The 27,753-nt window shown below is 43.4% G+C and overlaps 1 protein-coding gene across 6 annotated transcripts in view; it reads right to left on the bottom strand.

Annotated features, from left to right (window-relative positions):
* LOC105029426 (protein Shroom2) overlaps positions 1-27,753 on the bottom strand; it is a 50,570-nt gene that overhangs the window by 18,781 nt on the left and 4,036 nt on the right. For 4 of the 6 annotated variants that reach the window (XM_020049238.3, XM_020049239.3, XM_020049240.3 and 1 more), the window contains exon 3: positions 13,147-13,295. In XM_020049238.3, the coding sequence (XP_019904797.3) occupies positions 13,147-13,295 (149 nt within the window). Of the gene's footprint in view, positions 1-4,763; positions 5,358-13,146; positions 13,296-27,753 lie in introns of those variants that run through there. The other 2 variants (XM_013134871.4, XM_034293733.1) reach the window with 2 other exon arrangements.

The following is a 27,753-nucleotide window of genomic DNA, read 5'->3' as shown; positions in this document are numbered from 1 at the left end:
CTTTAGTGACAGAGGAAGCGCTGGTGTACATTTTTAGTGACAGAGGAAGCGCTGGTGTACATTTCTCCAGTTTTGGTTGGTTGGATTGATGGTAAAAACAGAGAATATCTTCCATAATATTAGCCGAGTCATATAAAATTGTATTTAGTTATCTAATCGACGCCTAATTCTCAGAACAATGATAGGCAACAGGCCTACCGGGTGTTATATCTTTTTCAAGTTTCAAGGTTTATTTGTCAAATGCACCGAACACAGCCAGGAAGAGTAGCACTGAAGAACTTTTACAGGAATTATTTAATAGATTAGGCAGCTATTTGTTATCTAAGAATGCAGGCTTATAATCACCGTTTATTTCTTTAATTAGCGTTTTGAAAATCCATCACTGGTGGCCATAATAATCGCAGGTTTCGTTCGCGTGGGTAAATCTTATTTCTATGTGGGTGTTCATGATTGCAAACGTGCATTCACGTGCCTGGGGTTTCTGCAACATTTTGACAATGTTGGTTGTGGAGCAAATCATCAGACTACTGCAGATTTAGTTTATGCGTGAAAAGCTACGGATATCTTAATTTTTATATACAACAATGTCAATACTTTGAGTAATTGGCATTTATTTTTCAACAATGTTTTGAAGCAATTAAAATCATGAATAAAACAAATAACAGAACAGGCTTAAGCATCATTACATTTTGGGTTATGTTCAGATAAAAAGTCTGATTCTGGAAGATTATTATTGGATTAATTGGAATGACTGAATATCTGACAGACCTTTAGCAGATTGAAGTAAAAAGCAATGGTTTAGAAACTCTGTAGCTGACACAAACCATAAGGTAAAAGGCGAATTCCGCTTTTGGCCAGCAATTTAAACTCTAACATTGATTGATCCCACAAAAGGAGTTCAGTTGGTTTTTGGGCTATTCCTATTTGTTTTCCAATGGCTCTTAATATGAAAGGAATCTACAAGTAATCAGATTGTGTTACTCAGTTTGAGTAATCAAAAAGTTACATTACTGATTACAAATGTGAACAGGTAACTTGTAACTGTAACGGATTACATTTAAAAAGTAACCTACCCAACCCTGCATATAGGTTGGAACTTTTTTTTTTGGCTCTGGCCCCACAGACAGCATGGTTCAACATGCCAAAAAAGCTACACAAACTACTTTTTCATGTCTTAAAATGCTGCTGTCTTAGATTTAGAAGAGGGAGAACATTATTGGAGAGCAAAGCATAATATCAATCAATCAATCAAATGTATTTATAAAGCTCTTTTTACAACAGCAGTTGTCACAAAGTGCTTTACAGAGACACCCCAAGGAGCAAACAACAGTAGTGTTGGATTTCAATGGCTAGGAAAAACTCCCTAAGAAGGCCGAATTTTAGGAAGAAACCTAGAGAGGACCCAGGCTCAGGGGTGACCAGTCCTCTTCTGGCTGTGCCGGGTGAGATATTAAGAGTCCAATTGGAATAATAAATACATTTCTCTGGGCTAAATCCAGAGTATATTTGACTCTAGACCAGGTCAAAAGTATGACCAGGTGGACAAGGACAGGGACAGCAACGGGCCCCCCAAACCAGGTACTCCGCAGGTGTGGACCAGGACCTCATCTCCTCCTAAAATTTAAAACTGGAGGAGACTGAGAAAAGTTAGAAAGTGCATTCCTCATATCCCCCAGCACAATAATATAGCAGCGTAACACCTAATTACGCTGCTATATTATAATATATAATACACCACATTTACCAGATTAAGCATCTTGGAAACTCCTGTTATTACACACCGTGGCCATAAGTCTTTGATAAGGACATGGAGAATGCTATTATTACGCACCTTGGCAATAAGTCTCTGAGAAGTACATGGAGACTTTTGTTATTACACATCTCAGCCATTACCATCTGGTGCCATCTTCTGGAGAAACTCTAACATGCCGCATGTCAGGAGCTTCTCCATTCCTGTTGGGGCTCAGCTGAACAACAACTCTGGAAACAACTCCACCTTCACCCAGATCAACAGCACTTTCAAATTCATTCTAAGACATTTGCTGTATAAATAGTTTGATTAAATGATATGCTCTGAGGTACTGGGATAATGCTGCTGTTTCTATGAATGTCAGAGTGCCATCTGTCCCTAGGCAGAGACACCCAACATGGGGCCTGGGTATTAGGAGACCAGCCCTCCCCTCCCTTCCACAGGGCAAGCTGGCGTCTGCCTCCCAGACAGATCAGGGTCACTCTTGCCATGACAACTTCAGATAGAAAGGACAGGGTTTACTGTGGTGGTGGAGCTATACCGGGACTCATCATATGTAGGTGAGCGGCCTATCTGGCTTAACATCCTGTCTAAACCACCTTGTGACTTGAAGTGACTGCCTCATGAAGCTGGTTGACAGAATGCCAAGACTACGTAAAGCTGCCATCGAGGCAAAGGGGGGCTACTGTGAAGAATCTAAAATATAAATGTATTTTGATCCATTTAATACTTTTAATGAGCCACTTCAGTAAAAAAGAAAAAAAGCAATACATTTGAGTCACATGTTTGTCAAATGCATTGCCTCATTCACCTACAGTAAACTAACAGTATCACTGATATTAGAATGAACACAAATGCAAAACAAGGGAAAAGTCAGCAATGTGTGGAAAAGTTACCGGGAGCCACAGAGGGAAGCAGGAACATTGGTTATTTTTAGTACAAATAACTTGATCCTGATACATCTACTAAAAAAAACACACAATACAACTTCAAATTAGGACATCCATTTTAACCCTCTTTAGTGCCATTCCCACATCAGAGTCCATTTAATGGTGGGCGATTTGACAGAAGTAGACCTATTTCAGTATATCTATTTAATCTGTTACCGCCTCATCAACTGCTGCTGAAAAATGTGTTGAACGAATATTGTTGACGAGACTCACACTGGTCTGTGCAGAGCTAGATGCTAGCCACACACAGCATTACCTACAGACATGCTAATGAACTGGGTTTATTAGGCATATTGTCAGGGATACAGCCGGAACACAGAGATATGCCAGCAGAGTAAATCACTGGACCTGGGCTAGGGGCCAAGCAGAGGGAGTAGAGGGGGAGAGAGAGAGAGAGAGAAAGGCAGGGAGAAGGGAGAGAGAGAGGGAGAGGGAGTAGAGGGGGAGAGAGGGAGGAGAGAAAGACAGGGAGGAGGGGGAGAGAGAGGGACTAGGCCACTCTGGAAAAGCAGTACTCTGCACGCTCCACTACTGTTGGAGAAGAGTGGTTTTTCAATTTAAAAACAAACACATCAACAGCCGACAAACTGAACAAGGAACAAAACCCTCTGGGAGATAGAATGGCCAGCAGTAGCAGGCACCATACATCTGAAACTCCACTTCTAAGACTCAACAAGCATTGCCAAACTGTTTCAAAAGAATGACTGCTCATTTTAAATGTGTAGTCTCGAAAGATTAAACATGTCATTAGAAAATAAATGTTAATGAAAGGCTTAAGCAGAGTCAGTGCTAAAAGCAAACAACAGGACAATATTGAGGTCACAGCCTATAGCTTAGTGGTGATCACATATCTAATGTGTCTCGACCTACATCTCATGACATCACAATATGGCCCCTACTGCATGACCAGATGCTACAGTGTAAACACAATAACCACAAACTACATTACAATAACACCACAAAGAGAAGCTAGTGTTAACAACCAGAAACTACATTACAATAACATCATAAAGAGAAGCTAGTGTTAACAACCACAAACTACATTACAATAACATCATAAAGAGAAGCTAGTGTTAACAACCACAAACTACATTACAATAACATCACAAAGAGAAGCTAGTGTTAACAACCACAAACTACATTACAATAACATCACAAAGAGAAGCTAGTGTTAACAACCAGAAACTACATTACAATAACATCATAAAGAGAAGCTAGTGTTAACAACCACAAACTACATTACAATAACATCACAAAGAGAAGCTAGTGTTAACAACCAGAAACTACATTACAATAACATCATAAAGAGAAGCTAGTGTTGACAACCAGAAACTACATTACAATAACATCACAAAGAGAAGCTAGTGTTAACAACCAGAAACTACATTACAATAACATCATAAAGAGAAGCTAGTGTTGACAACCAGAAACTACATTACAATAACATCACAAAGAGAAGCTAGTGTTAACAACCAGAAACTACATTACAATAACATCACAAAGAGAAGCTAGTGTTAACAACCAGAAACTACATTACGATAACATCATAAAGAGAAGCTAGTGTTAACAACCAGAAACTACATTACAATAACATCATAAGCTAGTGTTAACAACCAGAAACTACATTACAATAACATCATAAGCTAGTGTTAACAACCAGAAACTACATTACAATAACATCATAAGCTAGTGTTAACAACCAGAAACTACATTACAATAACATCATAAGCTAGTGTTAACAACCAGAAACTACATTACAATAACATCATAAGCTAGTGTTAACAACCAGAAACTACATTACAATAACATCATAAGCTAGTGTTAACAACCAGAAACTACATTACAATAACATCATAAGCTAGTGTTAACAACCAGAAACTACATTACAATAACATCATAAGCTAGTGTTAACAACCAGAAACTACATTACAATAACATCATAAGCTAGTGTTAACAACCAGAAACTACATTACAATAACATCATAAGCTAGTGTTAACAACCAGAAACTACATTACAATAACATCATAAGCTAGTGTTAACAACCGTCTGTCCATTCACTCACCAAGTTGTCTGCAGGGAGCTTTATGTGTTGGCCTGCTATCCATAGGTCCTCAGAGGCTTGCTAAGGGACTTGTTCCTCCAGCCTGGTTGGTCAACTAATCAAACCAGAGCCGAGCTCCTCACAGACAGGCCAGGACACAGAGACCTCGGCCCTCCTCTGGGCCGGACATCCCCCGTTCTCTGCCTTTAAAACAGGCTAGTCTACCGACAAGCAACACAGATCTCCTCACTGTCTAACCAGACAGATTCTTAACACAGACTTCCACAGCCAACAGACAGGCCAGCCAGGATCTCCTGGGGATTATGGGGCTGTTCTCCTGAAGGGAAGGAGGAGCAGGAAGCCATTGTCAGAGTCAGAACACATTCAGTAATCTGGCACGTTGTGTATTCTGGTTGGCTCTCAGGGTCCGTATGCAAATAAGGGTTGAAACACTGGATCCCACTTTTGGTGAGCGGGGGGTACAGCATTTTTCCCGTTTCTATGGCAGCGGGTTGGCTCTGTGTTGGTGCAGGAGGCCACAGTAGGTTTTCAAGCACTGTCACTATGGTAACCAGGGAACACAACTTCCATTAGGACCTCCCCTAGGAGTGACATCAGCATGACATCACATGTTTAAACCAGTTCTCACTGTTAAGTCCACTGCCAAAATTAGGGTCTCCAGCTTAGGGTCTTCTAGCCAATATGCTTGATTTATTTTCACATCCCTAGTTGCAAAAACATCCAAACTGTAATGGAAAGAAGTAATCCCTTAGACGTTTGTCAATGACCTGAACTAATCAGGAAAGGGACAGGTGTTCTGACGCAACTCTGCAGTCTGACAACAACCCAACATGTCTACACAGAACATTGTGAAATGTGGTTAGCTATTAAACAGAGCCTTTAGATCTTTCGGTCAAGCACCCAGAGAGCTCACACACCAGCTCCATTTATATACAGGAGGGCTGGTTGTGAAAACCCTTGGGATTGCTTTTAGGAAGAGAAAAGTTCAGTAAAAATAATTTGTTAAATAGTTCTAATAATTTTCTGACACATTGCCTGAAGATAGGCAGGACCATGGTGGCGTAGTGGATGTCAGCAGACTGGAAACCAGAGGAGTGACAAGAAGAGCAGAGCAACATGGGAGAACTGAGGAGGGTTTAACTACACCTCCTCAGGTAACATTGCTGCAGGCATCCAGGTCAGACAGATATAAAACAATATGTCAACAAAAACTGGGTTGGGGAAACAAAGGCGCACCTTAACCTCTGAACCCTGTGCAATTGGAGACCTTGGAGGGTTTGAGCGGTCCAGGTACCAGGGTGAACCTTCCGCATATTTGCCTGTAAGCTGGAGCAGTCTGGCAATACCTCCATCTTGCCCTCTTATAAGGTGAATCTTATGTCATGCCTTAATTTATACCACAAACCTTCTCCAATGTCCACAAGTGGATAGGGTGTAGGATTTGGGCTGCACTTGGGATGGGGTCACAGACTTACTTTATACAGGCTTGACGCACTGGGTTTTGATTAAAACTGCCCCTGGCACCCAAACCGGAGGTCTGGTGACAGGTGAGATTAGCAGAAACTGTTGGGGCATTAACATGATGGGAGGGCTTTAATACAAAACAACCTTTCACAGAGATCTTCTGTAATTAGTCCAGTGGAGAACTCCAGCAGGCTTTCCAGACAGATGCCAAACTCAAATTTTTATAATATTTTGCACTTGCACTAAGTATTGCTTAAAGGGGAAAAATGTATATCAAACAGGCATCATGTTTACCCTCTCAAACACTGTCCGTTTGTTTCAATTTCCTCCTGGGAATTCAAGCTATCCATGTTTACTATTATAATAAATGGAAAATCTAAGTACAAATTACATTTCATGTCAGGAGTGAAATAGTCTCAGTCTAACTGTCTAACCTCATGTCAGGAGTGAAGTAGTCTCAGTCTCACTGTCTAACCTCATGTTAGGAGTGAAATAGTCTCAGTCTAACTGTCTAACCTCATGTCAGGAGTGAAGTAGTCTCAGTCTAACTGTCTAACCTCATGTCAGGAGTGAAATAGTCTCAGTCTAACTGTCTAACCTCATGTCAGGAGTGAAGTAGTCTCAGTCTAACTGTCTAACCTCATGTCAGGAGTGAAGTAGTCTCAGTCTAACTGTCTAACCTCATGTCAGGAGTGAAGTAGTCTCAGTCTAACTGTCTAACCTCATGTCAGGAGTGAAATAGTCTCAGTCTAACTGTCTAACCTCATGTTAGGAGTGAAGTAGTCTCAGTCTAACTGTCTAACCTCATGTCAGGAGTGAAGTAGTTTCAGTCTAACTGTCTAACCTCATGTCAGGAGTGAAGTAGTCTCAGTCTAACTGTCTAACCTCATGTTAGGAGTGAAATAGTCTCAGTCTAACTGTCTAACCTCATGTTAGGAGTGAAGTAGTCTCAGTCTAACTGTCTAACCTCATGTTAGGAGTGAAGTAGTCTCAGTCTAACTGTCTAACCTCATGTTAGGAGTGAAATAGTCTCAGTCTAACTGTCTAACCTCATGTTAGGAGTGAAGTAGTCTCAGTCTAACTGTCTAACCTCATGTCAGGAGTGAAGTAGTCTCAGTCTAACTGTCTAACCTCATGTCAGGAGTGAAATAGTCTCAGTCTAACTGTCTAACCTCATGTTAGGAGTGAAATAGTCTCAGTCTAACTGTCTAACCTCATGTCAGGAGTGAAATAGTCTCAGTCTAACTGTCTAACCTCATGTCAGGAGTGAAATAGTCTCAGTCTAACCTCACGTCAGGAGTGAAGTAGTCTCAGTCTAACTGTCTAACCTCATTTTTCATTTTCTGTTCAGTTAAAACAGGTGTTATCCACTGGGGGCCCATTTTAGACTGGGGCCCATTTTAGCAGACAGTCAGATGTTGTTTAACAAAGCCTGGATGGAAGACAGAGCTCCAACACTGAGGAGAATCATCATGAGAATCCATTTCTTCATTCAGGTTTGACTAGCTGTGGACCATCTGAGCAGCCAGCCACAGGAAGATAAGTTGGTTGCCAAGCAGTAAGAGCGTTAGGCAAGTCACTGAAAGGGTGCTGGTTTGAATCCCTGTGTTGACAAAGTAAACTAAATCTAGCCATGGGCCCTAGGGCAAGGCATTCAACCCCAACTGTTCCTGTCAAAAAAATCACTGGAATGTGTCATCAACTGGGAGGTTCTGACCAGATAGCCACAACCTGATCCTCCCAAAGAGACTAGTGCTTAGAGAGCATGACAACTCAATATGACCCAAAACATCATCCCACCACTAGATGGCCTTAATCTCTATCAGAGTCAGCAAGGGTAGCCTGACAGGGGCACTGACCTGTGATATCTGCTAATGGTATTCTACAGCACTGACCTGTGATATCTGCTAATGGTATTCTACAGCACTGACCTGTGATATCTGCTAATGGTATTCTACAGCACTGACCTGTGATATCTGCTAATGGTATTCTACAGCACTGACCTGTGATATCTGCTAATGGTATTCTACAGCACTGACCTGTGATATCTGCTAATGGTATTCTACAGCACTGACCTGTGATATCTGCTAATGGTATTCTACAGCACTGACCTGTGATATCTGCTAATGGTATTCTACAGTACTGACCTGTGATATCTGCTAATGGTATTCTACAGTACTGACCTGTGATATCTGCTAATGGTATTCTACAGTACTGACCTCAACTCCACAGTAGGTGCAGGATAGAGTAATTCAACGCAGAAGACTTTAGCTGGTACACGCATGCTGAGGTAAAGCATTACCCAAACAGACATCCACAACTGAGTCTGTAGGCCCCGAATCAAGTCACTAGACAACGAGACAAAACCACCCAGACAGACAATCCACCTGTCCTGGCACCGCTGTGCCAATCTGCGCTCTGCTGGACCGCCTGGTTGTCTCAATACCACACACATTATATCAGTCAAAATGATTATTGTAGCAAGAAACAGTGAGGAAGTATAGGGGCACTAATCTGTACATAGTTATATCATATTATTCCTACATCCTCTTTTATGTATTTCTTTTACCTAAACACCCTGCTGCCATTTGTATCAAAGACAGCTAGCTTACCATGACTCAGCAAAACAAGTTGCCAGTATCTCTGTATAAATGACCTCTCCCCTATTCATGTTTTGAAAGACCCCTCCAATTGTTCACTGAGAGTGTAGGTCCTCCTTTCTGTATCACAAAAACATACTTCCAGATTGAAAGGTCAACTTTAACATCTGACATTCATGGTAATTATTCACAAAAGAAACGGTTGCTAAAAGGCTAACTCTAAAACAACAGACATTTTTAAAAAATTACAATCATTCAAGATCTGTAAGGTCTTTCAGTCAGGCAATTAATTTCAAGTACAGATTGAACTAAACTAAAAGGGTATTTTTACATACATAAAGACATTTTAAAGTGATTGACAAATCATAACAATACAGACATTTCAGCATGGCCAAACTTATTATGATGTGGATGTTGTATTAAAGAACCCAGACACAGAGATACAAGCATCCTTCTGAACCAAAGAACCTAAAGAATTCAGACATAGAGATACAAGCGTCCTTCTGAACCAAGGAACCAAAAGAACCCAGACACATCAGAGATTTTCAAGATGATAGCAGCAGCACGGTGGTACAGGTATTATAGCGGCAGCACGGTGGTACAGGTATTATAGCGGCAGCACGGTGGTACAGGTATTATAGCGGCAGCACGGTGGTACAGGTATTATAGCGGCCGCACGGTGGTACAGGTATTATAGCGGCCGCACGGTGGTACAGGTATTATAGCGGCCGCACGGTGGTACAGGTATTATAGCGGCCGCACGGTGGTACAGGTATTATAGCGGCCGCACGGTGGTACAGGTATTATAGCGGCCGCACGGTGGTACAGGTATTATAGCGGCCGCACGGTGGTACAGGTATTATAGCGGCCGCACGGTGGTACAGGTATTATAGCGGCCGCACGGTGGTACAGGTATTATAGCGGCCGCACGGTGGTACAGGTATTATAGCGGCCGCACGGTGGTACAGGTATTATAGCGGCCACACGGTGGTACAGGTATTATAGCGGCCGCACGGTGGTACAGGTATAATAGCGGCAGCACGGTGGTACAGGTATAATAGCGGCAGCACGGTGGTACAGGTATTATAGCGGCAGCACGGTGGTACAGGTATTATAGCGGCAGCACGGTGGTACAGGTATTATAGCGGCAGCACGGTGGTACAGGTATTATAGCGGCAGCACGGTGGTACAGGTATTATAGCGGCAGCACGGTGGTACAGGTATTATAGCTGCAGCACGGTCGTACAGGTATTATAGCGGCAGCACGGTCGTACAGGTATTATAGCGGCAGCACGGTCGTACAGGTATGGGAGCGGCAGCACGGTCGTACAGGTATGGGAGCGGCAGCACGGTCGTACAGGTATTATAGCGGCAGCACGGTCGTACAGGTACTATAGCGGCAGCACGGTGGTACAGGTACTATAGCGGCAGCACCGTCGTACAGGTATTATAGCGGCAGCACGGTGGTACAGGTACTATAGCGGCAGCACGGTGGTACAGGTACTATAGCGGCAGCACCGTCGTACAGGTATTATAGCGGCAGCACGGCCGTACAGGTATTATAGCGGCAGCACGGTGGTACAGGTATTATAGCGGCAGCACGGTGGTACAGGTATTATAGCGGCAGCACGGTGGTACAGGTATTATAGCGGCAGCACGGTGGTACAGGTATTATAGCGGCAGCACGGTGGTACAAGTATTATAAATGAATCAAGATGCAGATAACAAGAACTCAAATCTACAACCTTAAATCTACAAGCTTACCAAGAACACAGTTTTGAAGTAACAGTGTTGACTTAGAATAGCTTATCCATGGCAAGACTTGAAATTATTGTTTATTGTCATGTTGGCAGAGCCTAAATAATATGGGAAAGACTTACGGAATAAATATATCTCAATCCATGTTTTTCTAACATGTAATCATTTCTATCTAATCAAACCAATTTTATTGAAATTTTATTTTTGCAATCATTAAACTGCCCAAAACAAGAGATTCCAGGCAACTGTGAAATGGAAGAACCCGATGTAGCCATCAGATGAAAAGGCCTACATTATAGCAGTATATCAACCTGGGATTACTTACACCAGCAAGTAATACATCTGATAATTCATCAGGAAAATGTGGAAAGATCAAAGGCTAGAAAGCTTGGTATGATTTTAGCCAAAGGTTAATAAAAAGTCAGCTAGTTCTTCTAACAAGGTAAGGCAACTCTAACCACTCTGGTATCACCACCTTGTGAATAGGGATGGCGACAGCAAAGCTATAACGTTACAAATAACTTTTTTCTGCTCAGTACAAATTCAACTACACTCACGCACGCATGCAGATCTATGAATGTTAACTGTAGATTGTCCTTTAAAGGAAGGGTTACAGTGAAAAGGAGGAACACAATGCCAAGCCTTTCCCAGAGATAAACAGTGTTTCTGTTGAGCAGCCGTGTTTGTTTCAACCTTAGTCATGATGTGACAACATTCAGTGACACACATACACCCCCTCTGAGGTTCTGACTAATGATAGAGCACCCATTCTGACTGAGGACCTACACGGCCTAGACCTGGTCAGATATACAGACTAATTAAGGGCCTAGATCTGGTCAGACATACAGGCTAATAAAAGGCCTAGACCTGGTCAGATATACAGACTAATAAAGGGCCTAGACCTGGTCAGATATACAGACTAATAAAGGGCATAGATCTGGTCAGACATACAGGCTAATATAGGGCCTAGACCTGGTCAGATACACAGACTAATAAAGGGCCTAGACCTGGTCAGATATACAGACTAATAAAGGGCATAGATCTGGTCAGACATACAGGCTAATAATGGGCCTAGACCTGGTCAGATATACAGACTAATAAAGGGCCTAGACCTGGTCAGATATACAGGCTACTATAGGGCCTAGACCTGGTCAGACATACAGGCTAATATAGGGCCTAGACCTGGTCAGACATACAGGCTAATATAGGGCCTAGACCTGGTCAGACATACAATATGAACTTGAGAGTTTAGCTAGAACCTATTGATAATGTTATTTGAACCTTTGCCCATTGTGTTTTGTTGAGAGTGACGAGACAGGAGGAAGTGCGTGAGTGTATGTCAGCGAGAGTGTCAGTTGTAGTTTGAATAAACTCTGCTTCCACTAGAGCCATGCAAAGTGGTCAGCTCTCATCACTGACAAAAAGGAGAGCATGGGAGTCCTGAGATGACTGTCATCAGAGAGGAATGAGGTAAAAATCACAATATTCACATGGGTGTCTTTCTGTCAGTGTTTCACCTACCTGGGATAGGCTTCGATGGACAGATATTATTTTCAAGCTTTCTTTGGTTTACTTAAGTTTGTTTCATGTGATTGGTCAGAAGATCTCCCTTTCCCCTGGGGTAAACAGATCCATGAAACTAAGGTGCACTGAGAGTGTTAGAGATGCAATATTCTATTAACATTCCAATTAAAACTAAAATGTTCCTGCCTAAAAATGGATATCCTAATTCCAGGAATCTTGCAACCAGGATATTGGGAAAACCAAAACATTTAGATAAGTTACTCAACAACTCCAGGTGTCGGCCTTTCCCATACCTAGCTGGGTGTGACCTGCTACACTACATCATAATGACATCAACTTCCTTCCTTACGCCACACTGCACCTACACTCCAGGAAACTGGTAAAACCGGAACAGCCAGCTAATACAGCCCTGGAAGCAGAGCCCAAACCCCAATTCAGCCCTGGAAGCAGAGCCCAAACAGAACCAAGGCCCTGTAACAGAGCCCAAACCCCAATACAGCCCTGGAAGCAGAGCCCAAACCCCAATTCAGCCCTGGAAGCAGAGCCCAAACAGAACCAAGGCCCTGTAACAGAGCCCAAACCCCAATACAGCCCTGGAAGCAGAGGCCAAACCCCACTACAGCCCTGGAAGCAGAGGCCAAACCCCACTACAGCCGTGGAAGCAGAGGCCAAACCCCACTACAGCTCTGGAAGCAGAGCTCAAACAGAACCAAGGCCCTGTAACAGAGCCCAAACCCCAATACAGCCCTGGAAGCAGAGCCCAAACAGAACCAAAGGTCACAGCTACAAGCAGCCAGAGGTCACAGCTACAAGCAGCCAGAGGTCACAGCAACCGCCAGCCAGCCAACCACAGGTCACTGCTGCAGTCGGTCAGCCAGGCAGCTATTTAAGTTCTACACCCAGCCAAACATAAATTCTTAAGTCAGCCAGGCAGCTATCAGTTTTATAACCAAAATGCTGCTGTTGTTAGTCACAGCAACGTTTACTGCTGACCAGGTGTGGCAGACCATTGGGAATAAGAGGTGCATAAGTCCTACCTTTTAACCACCAGAGTGAGTGTTCTGTGTGACCCCTTGACCAGGCAGATGGCCTCCTGTCTGTATCCAGTCAGAGGGACCTGGTTGATGTTCACGATCTCATCTCCAGTCTGGAGGCCGACGGCTGCTGCTTCACTGCCCTCTTCCACCTGTTAACAACATTCACATTTTAGTCACTAGAGATTCGCACTCAGTGCATATTCCCTTCACCTTCAGGGGGCTGTGTGAAGGCCGGAGAACTCTTTGGCTGTCACATACAAAAATACAGTTTTCATTGATTCATGAGCAAGTCAAGTGTTATTTAAAGGCAAGGAGAATGTTATGAGAAACGATACTTTGATTCCAATTCGGTATAATTGGTACTGATCTCCATTCTCAACAGATTAGGTAGCATTAATTATACAGGAGAATAATTTCATGTGACAAAATGTCAAACCTTTCTAAGAACAGAAATAAATCAAGACTAGTGCATCTCAATAACCCTCGCAAGACAATAACACCTCCACTAGTGCATCTCAATAACCCTCGCAAGACGATAACACCTCCACTAGCGCATCTCAATAACCCCCGCAAGACGATAACACCTCCACTAGCGCATCTCAATAACCCCCGCAAGACGATAACACCTCCACTAGCGCATCTCAATAACCCCCGCAAGACGATAACACCTCCACTAGTGCATCTCAATAACCCTCGCAAGACGATAACACCTCCACTAGTGCATCTCAATAACCCTCGCAAGACGATAACACCTCCACTAGTGCATCTCAATAACCCCCGCAAGACGATAACACCTCCACTAGTGCATCTCAATAACCCTCGCAAGACGATAACACCTCCACTAGTGCATCTCAATAACCCCCGCAAGACGATAACACCTCCACTAGTGCATCTCAATAACCCCCGCAAGACGATAACACCTCCACTAGTGCATCTCAATAACCCCCGCAAGACGATAACACCTCCACTAGTGCATCTCAATAACCCCCGCAAGACGATAACACCTCCACTAGTGCATCGCTATCATGTGATTTTTCTGATGTTGTATTGACAGGTGTTAGTTAGATTTTTAAGTGATGACATTATAAACACCTTGAGTTAAAGCCTTGATCAGACCTACAGTGGCATTGAGTAGAAGTTCAAAAGACGTACATCATATTCCAATGGAACACTGCATTTGCCTTTCAACGTTGATGAGGCAGTTCATTCTATCCAATTGTCTGCGGAAAAGGTAGCGACCGGTCACTGTTGCCCTTTAATGCACACATACCCATATGAAACATGCATAACAACTATAGAAAATATTCTGTAGGTATGATTGAGGCATAAGAGCACAGAAACACTGCAAAGCTATGGAACACACACACACACACACACACACTTAAAAAGAGGCATCTAAATAATTACTCTAACACTGCAGCCTGCTGGCCAGCGGTTTAACTAATAATGTAAGTGCTTTTCAGTAGTGAGCTCTTAACAATCAAAGATTCTGTGAATTTGAGCCACAGACAGTGGGTGCATGTAACGTGATTTCAGCAAGACAGTTGGTTAAAGACCCCAACCCAACCCTGTTGTGGAAGGTCTTATGAGAAAGTTCCCCCCACATAAGACAAGGCCGGTCCGAGACGTAGGCGGAGTAGGCAAATGCTAGGGGCGCCGTTCATCCAAAGGGGTGATTTTTTTAACTTTTACATTTTGTTAGTAATACTACTGCAATTCTATCAATTTGTTAGAAATACTATTGCAATACTATGAATTTGTAATACTATCAATGTGAAAGATTACAAAAACAGACACTCCTGTCTCTCTACCTCAACTTAGCCCAGTTATGCAGCATCAGACACACCTGTCCCCTCTACCTCAACTTAGCCCAGTTATGCAGCATCAGACATTCCTGTCCCCTCTACCTCAACACAGCCCAGTGATGCTCCTATCCCCTCTACCTCAACACAGCCCAGTGATGCTCCTGTCCTCTCTACCTCAACACAGCCCAGTGATGCAGCATCAGACACTCCTGTCCCCTCTACCTCAACACAGCCCAGTGATGCTCCTGTCCCCTCTACCTCAACACAGCCCAGTGATGCAGCATCAAACCCTCCTGTCCCCTCTACCTCAACACAGTCCAGTGATGCTCCTGACCCCTCTACCTCAACACAGTCCAGTGATGCTCCTGACCCCTGTACCTCAGCACAGCCCAGTGATGCTCCTGACCCCTCTACCTCAACACAGCCCAGTGATGCTCCGGTCTCCTTTACCTCATCACAGCCCAGTGATTCAGAATCAAACTCTCCTGTCCCCTCGACCTCAACACTGTCCAGTAATGCAGCATCAGGCATCTATAAAAGGCTGCACCAATACACCCTACGGACTGACCATTTGTTTTAATTGATGAACAGAGTTTGAACAGAGTTTGTTCGTATCAAATAAAAGGCTTCAGGTTTCAGGCTGTAAAACAATGCTAGATTAGACATATCACATTGAGGTTTCTATAATATAGTTAGTTTTTTGGGCTTATTCATAATTCATTTCACTTGTTTGCTGCAATAATGGCAAGGTGAGTAAGGCTGTAGAACAATGCTAGGTTCTGTAATACATTGTTTTCGTGCAATACTCATTTATATTGTATTTATTATTTGTTTTATGCCACTTGTTTCTTTAACGGTTTTCATTTTGTGGGTCTTTTTGTTTCTAAAAAAAAGAAAATATCAAAGACAAAGCTATGCAGTTTGTGTGAGTGTATGAACACAATGATTGGTGATAGAACTGGCTGTGATGCAAAGGGCACCAGCTAAAATCTTGCCTAGGGCACCAAATTGGTCCGGGCCGGCCCTGACTTAATGCAATGGGGTTCACATACATCATTAGTAACATTACAAGAAGGGTTAAGTACAAAGCAGACCGTAAAGAGATCATACGTTTCCTGTAGTTCTTGACCAGGTTTGCACTCACTGCAGCAGGGATTTTGGCCCACTCCTCCATACAGACCTTTTCCAGATCCTTCAGGTTTTGGGGCTGTTGCTGGGCAATACAGACTTTCAGCTCCCTCCAAAGATTTTCTATTGGGTTCAGGTTTGGAGACTGGCTAGGCCACTCCAGGACCTTTGAGATGCTTCTTACGGAGCCACTCCTTAGTTGCCCTGGCTGTGTGTTTTGGGTCATTGTCATGCTGGAAGACCCAGCCACGAACCATCTTCAATGCTTCTACTGAGGGAAGGAGGTTGTTGGCCAAGATCTCACGATACATGGCCCCATCCATCCTCCCCTCAATACGGAGCAGTCGTCCTGTCCCCTTTCCAGAAAAGCATCCCCAAAGAATGATGTTTCCACCTCCATTCTTCACGGTTGGGATGGTGTTCTTGGGGTTGTTCTCATCCTTTCAAACATGGCGAGTGGAGTTTAGACCAAAAAGCTACATTTTTGTCTCATCAGACCACATGACCTTCTCCCATTCCTCCTCTGGATCATCCAGATGGTCATTGGCAAACTTCAGACGGGCCTGGACATGCACTGGCTTGAGCAGGGGGACCTTGCGTGTGCTGCAGGATTGTAATCCAAGACGGCGTAGTGTGTTACTAATGGTTTTCCTTGAGACTGTGGTCCCAGCTCTCTTCAGGTCATTGACCAGGTCCTGACGTGTAGGTCCTGCCGGGCTAATCCATCACCTTCCTCTTATCATTGATGCCCCACGACATGAGATCTTGCATGGAGGCCCAGACCGAGGGAGATTGACCGTCATCTTGACCTTCTTCCATTATCTAATAATTGCGCCAACAGTTGTTGCCTTCTCACCAAGTTGCTTACCTATTGTCCTGTAGCCCAACCCAGCCTTGTGCAGGTCTACAATTTTATCCCTGATGTCCTTACACAGCTCTCTGGTCTTAGCCATTGTGGAGAGGTTGGAGTCTGTTTGATTGAGTGTGTGGACAGGTGTCTTTTATTCAGGTAACATGTTCAAACAGGTGCAGTTAATACAGGTAATGAGTGGAGAACAGGAGGGCTTCTTAAAGAAAAACTAACAGGACTGTGAGAGCCGGAATTCTTACTGGTTGGAAGGTGATCAAATACTTATGTCATGCAATAAAATGCTAATTAATTATTTAAAAAATCATACAATGTGAGATTCTGTCTCTCACATTTGAAGTGTACCTATGATCAAAATTACAGACTTCTACATGCTTTGTAAGTAGGAAAACCTGCAAAATCGGCAGTGTATCAAATACTTGTTCTCCCCACTGTATGTGTATTAAGCCATTTGTTGTACCCATGTGTGCTACAGAACAAAGGCCAAATGAAAGTGCAGAGACACATGATTTAAATGGTAATGACATATCTATTTCCAGATAATTCACAGACCTCAAAAACAGACTCCTGATTTGATTTCAGCATTTGAGGACATTTAGTATTTCTGACCCATCAGGATACTGTCAATGTTTTATCCAACTCAAGATATCTACCACACAAAAACCATGAAGGGACAAACAGGGAGGTATTCAGATAACCTAAATAAACCCAAATTAAAATAACCCTTGAACTAACTAGGGTCAGCTATCATGATGTTGTGATGTTGCCACCACTACGAAATGAACAAAAGAGGAATCACTGAGGTCAGGGTTCATGAAGGATGTTCCACAGCACTTCAGCCTCAGGTAGAAAACATTAAGAGCTGAACAATTTAAGATGTTCTCTCCAGGGACAGACGACAGCCTGCACAGGCGTCCCCAGGGACAGACGACAGCCTGCACAGGCGTCCCCAGGGACAGACGACAGCCTGCACAGGCGTCCCCAGGGACAGACGACAGCCTGCACAGGCGTCCCCAGGGACAGACGACAGCCTGCACAGGCGTCCCCAGGGACAGACGACAGCCTGCACAGGCGTCCCCAGGGACAGACGACAGCCTGCACAGGCGTCCCCAGGGACAGACGACAGCCTGCACAGGCGTCCCCAGGGAGACAGACAGGCTCCTAGCTTTATCAATCAAATTTCAATCAATCAAATGTATTTATAAAGCCCTTTTTACAACAGCAGTTGTCACAAAGTGCTTTTACAGAGACACCCGGCCTTAAACCCCAAGGAGCAAAAAACAGTAGTGTTGAATTTCAGAAATAGATATTACAATACCAAAAAAGTATTCTGTATTAAATATGCTTCTGCAATTCTCGGTTATGGCTCATAACATCCAGCTGGGGATAGGTTTTCTCTCTTGAGCCAGAGGTTAACAGAAGATTCATTTATTTCTATTAGAGTATTTACATTTCTTACAACTCAATTTGCACATGAGTCATGACACACAGCACCAGGTGCTGGACTCCTAGCAACTCAGAATGCTCTGCTGGAGGCGTGTCAAATGCTGACTCCTAGCTAGATTTGTCTTCCTACTGTCTGAATTACCTTTAATCAGTAATCTAAAATAGTCCTTGAATATTTGGGATTTTTGTTTTAAAATAATTGCAGATACCCTCAACAGTGTAATAACCAGCTGAGAGGATAACTTCTTTATCTAATCTATCAAGACAAAACATTTCTCAGATTTTTGATGCGCTAGACCTGTTTGAATTTTAGGATAGTATGGGGAGTTACTCTCCACGGCCAGGCCAGGATTAAAAAGTAATGAAAAACCATTTGTTAAGAACAAAAATGTGCAGAAAAACAGCAGTATTGGGTTGAGGTACATGTGGAACAGGATTATTGAGCGTTACTGACACAAAGTCCACCAAGATCTAACAGCATGGGAGGAATGGGAAGAATTTTAATTAGAACCAGATTGTTTATCAGGTTGGAACAATGCTGTGTTTCTCTGTCAGATGGTCTTCAATATCATAGACCTTTTCAGTCTTTAATTTAGACCTACAGGTTCAAAAAGAGACATGAAAGAGAGAAAATAACTATCAGAGCCTTTAATGTCACGTAGTGGTTGAGGCCAGTGGATCTGTGACAACATGGGCTAAAAATGTAAGAGAAAGTTTGAATAAGGCAGTGATCCACTAACAAAAGAACAACACCATTGGACAGAAAGAGACATGGATGAAATGTTATGACATGAATTGAACCATTTTCCTTCTTATGTCAAAAGAACATGAAAAATCTACCATCTACCATGTTCAGGACATACAATAGGATCCAGAATGTTCCATTTTGGCTCAAGACTGATTTGCTTGCACCCACAGAGGAAGTGGCAGCTCAAAACACAAACTAGATTGCTAATCATATGCACAAAAACATTCTATTTGGGCCTATAGACTAATTCATGTATTCAGTGCAAATGGCCCTTCATCAGTGTATCATCTAAATTAGATTTTGTTAGTAAAACAAATCTTGAATCAGTGTTTTCCCCAAAAATACACTATTGCTCAACCCTCATATGCTTATGATTATTCACACAGTGAGAGCTAGCAGCCTAACAGACGGGACCAAACAAATATGAGATCCAACACCAGAGAGAGTAGAGAGAGACAACCCCTCATGAACACACTGGGCTGTTTACTAGGGGTGTCACGTTTCACCAAAGCCAAGGTTCGGTATGTATCATGGTCTCGGGCCTGGGTTTGGTTTCAGTACAGGGGTTCGGTATATATCATGGTCTCGGGCCTGGGTTTGGTTTCAGTACAGGGGTTTGGTATGTATCATGGTCTCGGGCCTGGGTTTGGTTTCAATACAGGGGGTAAAATGAAAAAGCCAATACTTTCTATAGTTAATTTGTTTATTTGGCAAATAAAGCCAACTAACCCAGAAATAGACCACAAGCCATCTAATGCCTGTTTCAGGAATACCATATCCATAGGTCAACAAAGCTCAGACATTATACAGACATTTCCTAAAACTGTCAATGCCTTTCAGTGCCTGTCTGGGGTGAACTCCTTCTGTCAAACCAAACATTTAACATTTTAAACCTATTTAGAAAGGCTCATTTTGAAATGTTATTATTGTAAAACCTTTTTGGTGGAATTAATGTAGCTGTAGTGGCCTGCCATAGGAATATGCTGTAGTGGCCTGCCATAGGAATATGCTGTAGTGGCCTGCCATAGGAATATGCTGTAGTGGCCTGCCATAGGAATATGCTGTAGTGGCCTGTCAAAGTTAGATGTAGTGCTGAAGGTCCATCAGTCGATGCTCAGCACAACACAGGGTGCATAGTCCTTCAATGTGGGCTTGTATAGGTAGAGCGGGTACTACCGGTTTACTGAATCACAGGCAAAAGGGACGTTTGCCACCGGACTACAACGTTGCATGACATCCCAAACGTGTCAACATGTTTGAGGTCTTTGCAGCTACAAAGAATAATCTCTCTCACTGAGTAGTGACAAACTGTTCATCTTTGATCCAACTACTTCCCATGTAGTTCATTGCTGATGCTGTAAGGGCCGGCTGAACAGGCCCGGGTTTCAAACATTCAAATCTGAATACTGTTTTTACCAAATTCCACCAAAATGTCTCCTGCCCCACCAAAGGAGACAATACACTACACCATGTGTACACAAACATTCAAGGCTTACAGTGCCATTGCCCTCCCACACCTGGGGTCAGACTCCAGGTATTTACCCCTCATTAAACATCAGTGAGGAAACCATCAGTGAGGACAGACAAAGTGTGGCCAGAAGGGTCAGACTCACTTCTACAACACCAGTTTCAACACACAGACTGGAGTTTGATTGCCACTCAAGCCACCCTTGACTCCCATACGGACATTGAAACATATGCTTCCTCCGTTCTGGATTACATCAACATCTGCACCAACAATGTCACCACCCATAAACTAATAAAGTCCTTCCCCAACCAGCAGCAGAGGATGAACAGAGGTCCAACAACTGCTTAAGGCAAACAAAGCTGCTTACAGATCCAGTGATGTGGAGGCCTACAACTTACTGAAAAGGGGCATCAAACTGTGGACCGAGGAACACTTCCACTACAACTCCGAATCCTGACATGAATGCATGCAAGGCTGCTGGTCCTGATGGCGTCCCGAGACGTGTGCTCAGAGCATGTGCTGGGCAGCTTGCCGACATTCTCAACATGTCACTGGCCCAGGCAGTAGTCCCAACGTGCTTCAAGACCACAACCATTGTGCCAGTAACGAAGCAGTCAACCGAGTCTAGCCTGAATGACTACCGTCCGGTTGCACTCACCCCCACCATCATGAAGTGCTTTGAAAGACTGGTCTTGGCCCACCTTAAGTCCTGTCTCCCCCCAACACTGGATCCCTACCAGTTTGCCTACTGGTCAAACAGGTCTACAGAGGACACCATCTCCACGGCTTTACACTCTGCCTGGACAAAACCAACACCTGTGAGAATGCTATTCAAAGACTTTAGCTCAGCATTCAACACTGTCATACCCTCTAGGCTAGTCAACAAACTCCATGACCAGGGGGTCAGCCCCTCTTTCTGCAACTGGACTTCCCAAAGGTGCTCTATTGGGTTGAGATCTGGTGACTGTGGGGGCCATTTCAGTACAGTGAACTCATTGTCATGTTCAAGAAACCAATTTGAAATGATTCAAGCTTTGTGACATGGTGCATTATCCTGCTGGAAGTAGCCATCAGAGGATGGGTACATGGTGGTCATAAAGGGATGGACATGGTCAGAAACAATGCTCAGGTAGGCCGTGGCATTTAAACCATGCCCAATTGGCACTAGGGCTGTCTCGCTCGCTCAAGCACTTTCTCTCTCTCGCCCTCACGCTCTCTGCGCAATAACGGTTTAAAATGAACAATAAACACATTTTGAATGCTGATCAAGAGTTTTGTGCAAGCAATATAAGGTCACGACTATTGTCCCAAACATAGCAGGCTTCATTCAGTGATTGAAACAGATATTAACATTAATGGAAGTTTCACAGTTGTAGAGTATCCAGTAGAAGTAGACAAATATCTTTCAAACTAACCTTTGTTGAGCTGAAATGAAGACAGATTCAGCAACTGCATGGCCTATTTCTCGCTTAAAATGTTTTCAGAAACACGTTTCAGTGAACTATTTTTGTAAAATACGAGATCGTATTCTCAATGAGTCGCCATGACACTGTTGAAATTCTCGAGTAGCCAGACCCACATCACGCGTTCATCCAATCAGCTGCTGGTCAGGGGCGTGGAGCATCAACCATGGCTGTATGACGTCGCGACACCACGCTTCAGTTGTGTCGGACATATGGATCTGTACCGTCAGGCACGCTAGCGCGCCCACTGGCAAAGCAGACAGCCAGACAACCTCTGCCACCGCGAATTTTTTTCCCCATATTATTTAAAAAATTGGAATATTAATATTCACCTTCGAAATTCGTTTTTTTTTTTACTTTTCTAATATATATTCAAATTTAGAATATTCGTTGACAGCCCTAATTGGCACTAAGGGGCCAAAAGTGTGCCAAGAAAACATCCCCACACCATTACAACACCACCACCAGCCTGCACAGTGGTAACAAGGCATGATGGATCCATGTTCTCATTCTGTTTACGCCAAATTCTGACTCTATAACCTGAATGTCTCAACAGAAATCGAGACTCATCAGACCAGGCAACATTCTTCCAGTCTTCAACTGTCCAATTGTGGTGAGCTTGTGCAAATTGTAGCCTCCTTTTCCTTTCAAAGTTGCTCTTCTATCAGCTTGAATCAGTCGGCCCATTCTACTCTGACCTCTAGCATCAACAAGGCATTTTTGCCCACAAGAATGCCGCATACTGGATGTTTTTCCCTTTTCACACCATTCTTTGTAAACCCTAGAAATGGTTGTGCGTCAAAATTCCAGTAACTGAGCAGATTGTGAAATACTCAGACCGGCCTGTCTGGCACCAACAACCATGCCACGCTCAAAATTGCTTAAATCACCTTTCTTTCCCATTCTGACATTCAGTTTGGAGTTCAGGAGATTGTCTTGACCAGGACCACACCCCTAAATGCATTGAAGCAACTGCCATGTGATTGGTTGATTAGATAATTGCATTAATGAGAAATTGAACAGGTGTTCCTAATAATCCTTTAGGTGAGTGTATATGTAATACTTGTACATTTGCTGCCCTCCTCTATTTGCATTTTTGGTTAGATGCTAATTGCATGTAGTTGCACTGCAATTGTGCAGTTCAATGCTAAGTTGAATCTAATCTAGTGTTATTCAATATAATCTAAAAGGAACAACTAACCAGATCAGCACTGCTACTCTGACAGGCAGTGGGAACTGGCCTTTTTGATAGATGTAGTTGGTTCAATCTTAGTATCTACTTTAGGTACATCCCTCGCCTCTGTAATTAAAGGCAGCTGGAGATCTGCATTACAACACTCATTAGGCCAGGATGTTTAATCCAAGGTAAATTTATCCCAGATGCAGCATCCTACTATTCTAATCGGCTTCAGGTCTTCAGGGAGAACACAACATATTGAGAACAAATTGACGTAACAACGGTCAGTGGAAACCAAAATCACCAACTGACTGAGGGCTGGATTCAAACACACACCGAAAATCTAAGTAAACAATTCAAATCTCAGGCTGTTCCAACTTGTGTGAATTTCATCACAACAACTCATAATGTGACCCAGTAGTGTGTATGGCCCCACGTGCCTGTATGCACTCCAGACAACATCTGGGCATGCTCCTGATGTGACGGCAGATGGGGTCCTGGACAATCTGTGTCGCTACTTGGCAGCGTCGGATGCACCAATACATAACGTCCCAGAGGTTCTCAATTGGATTCAATTGGAACCCAGGGCCCACAGCGTAAGGTCTGATGATGGGTCTGAGGATTTCATCCCAGTACCTAACAGCAGTCAGGGAACCGTTGGCTAGCATGTGGAGGTCTGTGCGAACCACCAAGGATATGCCTCCCCTGACCATCACTGAGCCATCGCCAAACTGATCATGCTGGATGATGTTGCAGGCACCATAATGTTCACCACGGCGTCTCCAGACTCATGTCTGTCACATGTGCTCAGTGTGAACCTGCTCTCATCTGTGAATGGGGCGCCAGTGGCAGACCTGCCAATTCTGGTGTTCTCTGACGAACGCCAATTGAGCTGCTAGGTGCTGGGCTGTGAACAGAGGTCCCACTAGAGGATGTCGGGCCCACATGCCACCCTCATGGAGTCGGTTTCGGACAATTTGGTTAGAAATATGCACACCAGTAGCCTGCTGGAGGTCATTTTGTAGGGCTCTGGCAGTACTCCACTTGTTCCTCCTCACACAGGAGCAGATAGCGGTCCTGCTGCTGGGTTTATCCCATTCTATGATGCCCTGTCCAGCTCTCCTTGTGTAACGGCCCATCTTCTGGTATTTCCTCCATGCTCTTGAGACTTTACTGGGAGACACAGCAAACCTTCTTGCAACGGCACATATGGATGTGCCATCCTTGAGGAGCTGGACTACCTATGCAACCTGAATGGGCTGCAGGCACAGCCTCACACTTGCCCTTGGGGTCCATTTTTAAGAAACACAATATCTCCTTTCATTGCTTTGCAATGTTTTAGACTGCCTAAAGGACATCAAAATCTAGTTGGCGCTAAACTTTCTTAATTTAAATGACAGAGGTAAGTTGCTGGGTGATCCTCTTGGTACCCTGGGCCATCTAGCCTCTCATAGTAGACCGTTTGTTAAGAATCTCTGTTATCTTTGATAGCTCCTTCAAATTCGATAAGCATATTAGTCTAGTAGTGAAATCTAGCTTCTTTCAGCTAAGACTTTTGGCAAAGGTTAAGGGCTATCTGTCTCTGAGGGATTTTGAGATAGTTATCCATGCATTTATTATGTCTCGGCTGGATTACTGTAATTTCTTGTACTTGGGGGTAGATCAGAAAACCCTAAATCGGCTCCAGCTAGTACAAAATGCTACTAGCTGGACTTTTAACCAGTATAAAAAAAACGGGAGCACATAACACCAATTTTGGCCTCCATTCGCTTCCTGTTGGTTTCAGGACTGACTTTAAGATTTTAATGCTTGTCTATAAGGTTTTAAAAGGATTGGCCCCTTTATATCTGTCTGAACTAGTACATCGTCATTCTCCAGCCCGAGCACTGAGGTCAGCTAACCAGTTACTTTTAGTTGTCCCAAAAGCCAGGCTAAAAACTAGAGGGGATCGAGCATTCACGGTGGGAGGTCCCATCCTCTGGAATAGCTTACCACTGCATATTGGAAACGCCCAGACTATATACACTTTTAAGTCACTGCTAAAGATGCACCTTTTTACTCTGGATTTTAATCCTAGCTGAGTTGGCATCAAATGTCTGCGCTGCTATTTTGTCTGTTTCTTGTGTACATACGTAAATGTTTTACCTGTACATTTCAAATATTTTGTATATTTAGATTTTACCCTGTACAGCACTTTGGTCAACGACAGTTGTTTTAAATATGCTTTATAAATTAAGTTGACATTGACACACTACAAGTAGTGACAAAACCCAAAACTAGAGAAGAATCAGTCAGGAAAGATAAGACAGCAAATGTCTGTGACCACCACATGCAAAACCATTCCTTTTTTGGGGTGGTCTTGCTGTTGCCTCTCCAGGGCACCTGTTGTCACTTTCATTTGCAACAAAACATGGAAAGATTGATATCCCTGAAGTTTCATTGACTTGGTGTTATACTGTTATGATTACATGTTCCCTTAATTTATTTGAGCAGTGTATATAGAGAATATATTTAGAGGATGAATTTAGGGATGCATTGACGTGATGCACATTATATTTATCTATCTATCTCAACCCTATTACTCCCAATCAAGCTAAACTACAACAAGGACGCACAGCTCTCCGGAACTACCATTCTGAGATCACAGAGCTAAGCCAAAACTACAGAACATTCACACAGGACATTTTCTGCATAGAGCGTCACACTGCCTTACCATAAGCATCAGGTCAAAGTGACATTCTACCGGCTACAATATGTTTTTTATTTTAATTCACAAGGCTTTGTGATGCTTGGCCACAACCACGGGACAACTAGTGTAGCACATGTCATTCATTTATTTCAAAGGTGTTCCTTAATGATTGTTGGCAACACCAGACTCATGGCTCTAATGCTTCTAGGTTGTAGGAGTCCCAGATGTTCACACAGTGTTCTGGAATTCTGGACTCTTGACATCTTCAAATCCTCAGCACAACTCAAACTGTCCACACATTCAACTGTATAAAGGATGCACACCAAGAGCCGTATTGGCTGGAATGTTTGGTGATGTGTCACCCTGGACAGCGGCTTTAAAGCCACAAAGTGATGTCAAAATGGGACGCCATACTATTGATTTTAGTTTCTGCGGAATATGATTAGGCTTAAGGTATCACATCAACTGAATCAAAGTGCATCACTCAATTTGCCGTCCTTTCTATGTGATAAAAAGTAGAAAACGTTCCACAACAAATAACAACCCCCCAGGAAGTATACCATGTGCCTCTGAGCATGAAGCTGGGCTTATTAACTGTATATTAAACAGTATGGTGATACTCAGGAGACCGGGGGAAACCAGTAAAAAATTAACGTTCTGTCACCAGGCCACAACGCATTGAAGTGTGACAGACATTCTCTCTTATGGTCCCCTGGAGCCGAGACAACTCAAAACTCAAATGACAAAGCTGTTCAAGAGCTCAAATGACAAAGCTGCACTAGAGCCCAAACAAAAAAGCTGTACTAGAGCTAAAACAACAAAGCTGTACTAGATCTCAAAAGAACAAAGCTAGACCAGAGCTTAAAGCTAGACCAGAGCTGTTCTAAAACTCCTTCCAAGACGACCATTGCCAACATCACAGTCTAATATGCTACGCTTAGCTGGTGGCTTTAAAACTACAATTTTAGACCCACCTCACCATAAGCTCTTCAACTTTACTAAAATAATTCTGCTAACATGGACATATTCCTCAGCTACAGTATGGACAGTCAAACAGGGCAGGTAGGAGCTGAGACCCCCAGGCCCCTGTTCTGGGTTCTGACTGAGCCCTAATTTGCCCAACTCATCTGCTGAGATGAACCGCTCAACTTCAGACCCATTTGGGCCGATACAGAGAGGAGGACAAAAAGCAAGCAGATAAAACAGACACATACCTATCAGAACAGCTGCAATGCCCCCTAAAACTAACTAGCAAGGTCTTTCCTGGCCAATCATTAACATGCAGCTTAAACTAACACACACATCACAGTGGAATATTTAGAACAGTACCAACACAAAAGTCTGATTTTAGAACGGGATCCAGTTCTTAGGGAGATGATCTGGCTTGGTACCAACAGGATCTGTTTCTTCAGGAGACAGTACCTCCTTAAAAAACCAACTCACCACAGACAGTGTCACATTAGGATCATATGAACATTTAGATTAACAATGCCATTAATAAGACTGCAAGACACTGTGAACGTGAACATGCACAGTCAGATTACAACAGGTTCCTGTGCTTTTCAATGCCCTCCTTCTTAACCCGTCGCCTCTGTGGTGTTGTTCAAAGCCCTCCTTCACCCTGTGATTGAACCTGTCAGCTCTGGCGTGTTTTTCAATGCCCTCCTTAATCGGTCACCTCTGACTTTGCCCATCAGAGACTTAAAGCCGAGTTAGCCTTAGTGACCAATCAGACCTCTTTGGAATGGAATCTCATGATGATTTGGCAACATAAGCAGCAGATCACACAGAGGCAACCTATTGTGGACATACATA

Source organism: Esox lucius, chromosome 8 (genome assembly GCF_011004845.1).
Source record: "Esox lucius isolate fEsoLuc1 chromosome 8, fEsoLuc1.pri, whole genome shotgun sequence".
Taxonomy (NCBI): Eukaryota; Metazoa; Chordata; class Actinopteri; order Esociformes; family Esocidae; genus Esox; species Esox lucius.
This window is presented reverse-complemented; position numbering and strand designations above follow the sequence as displayed.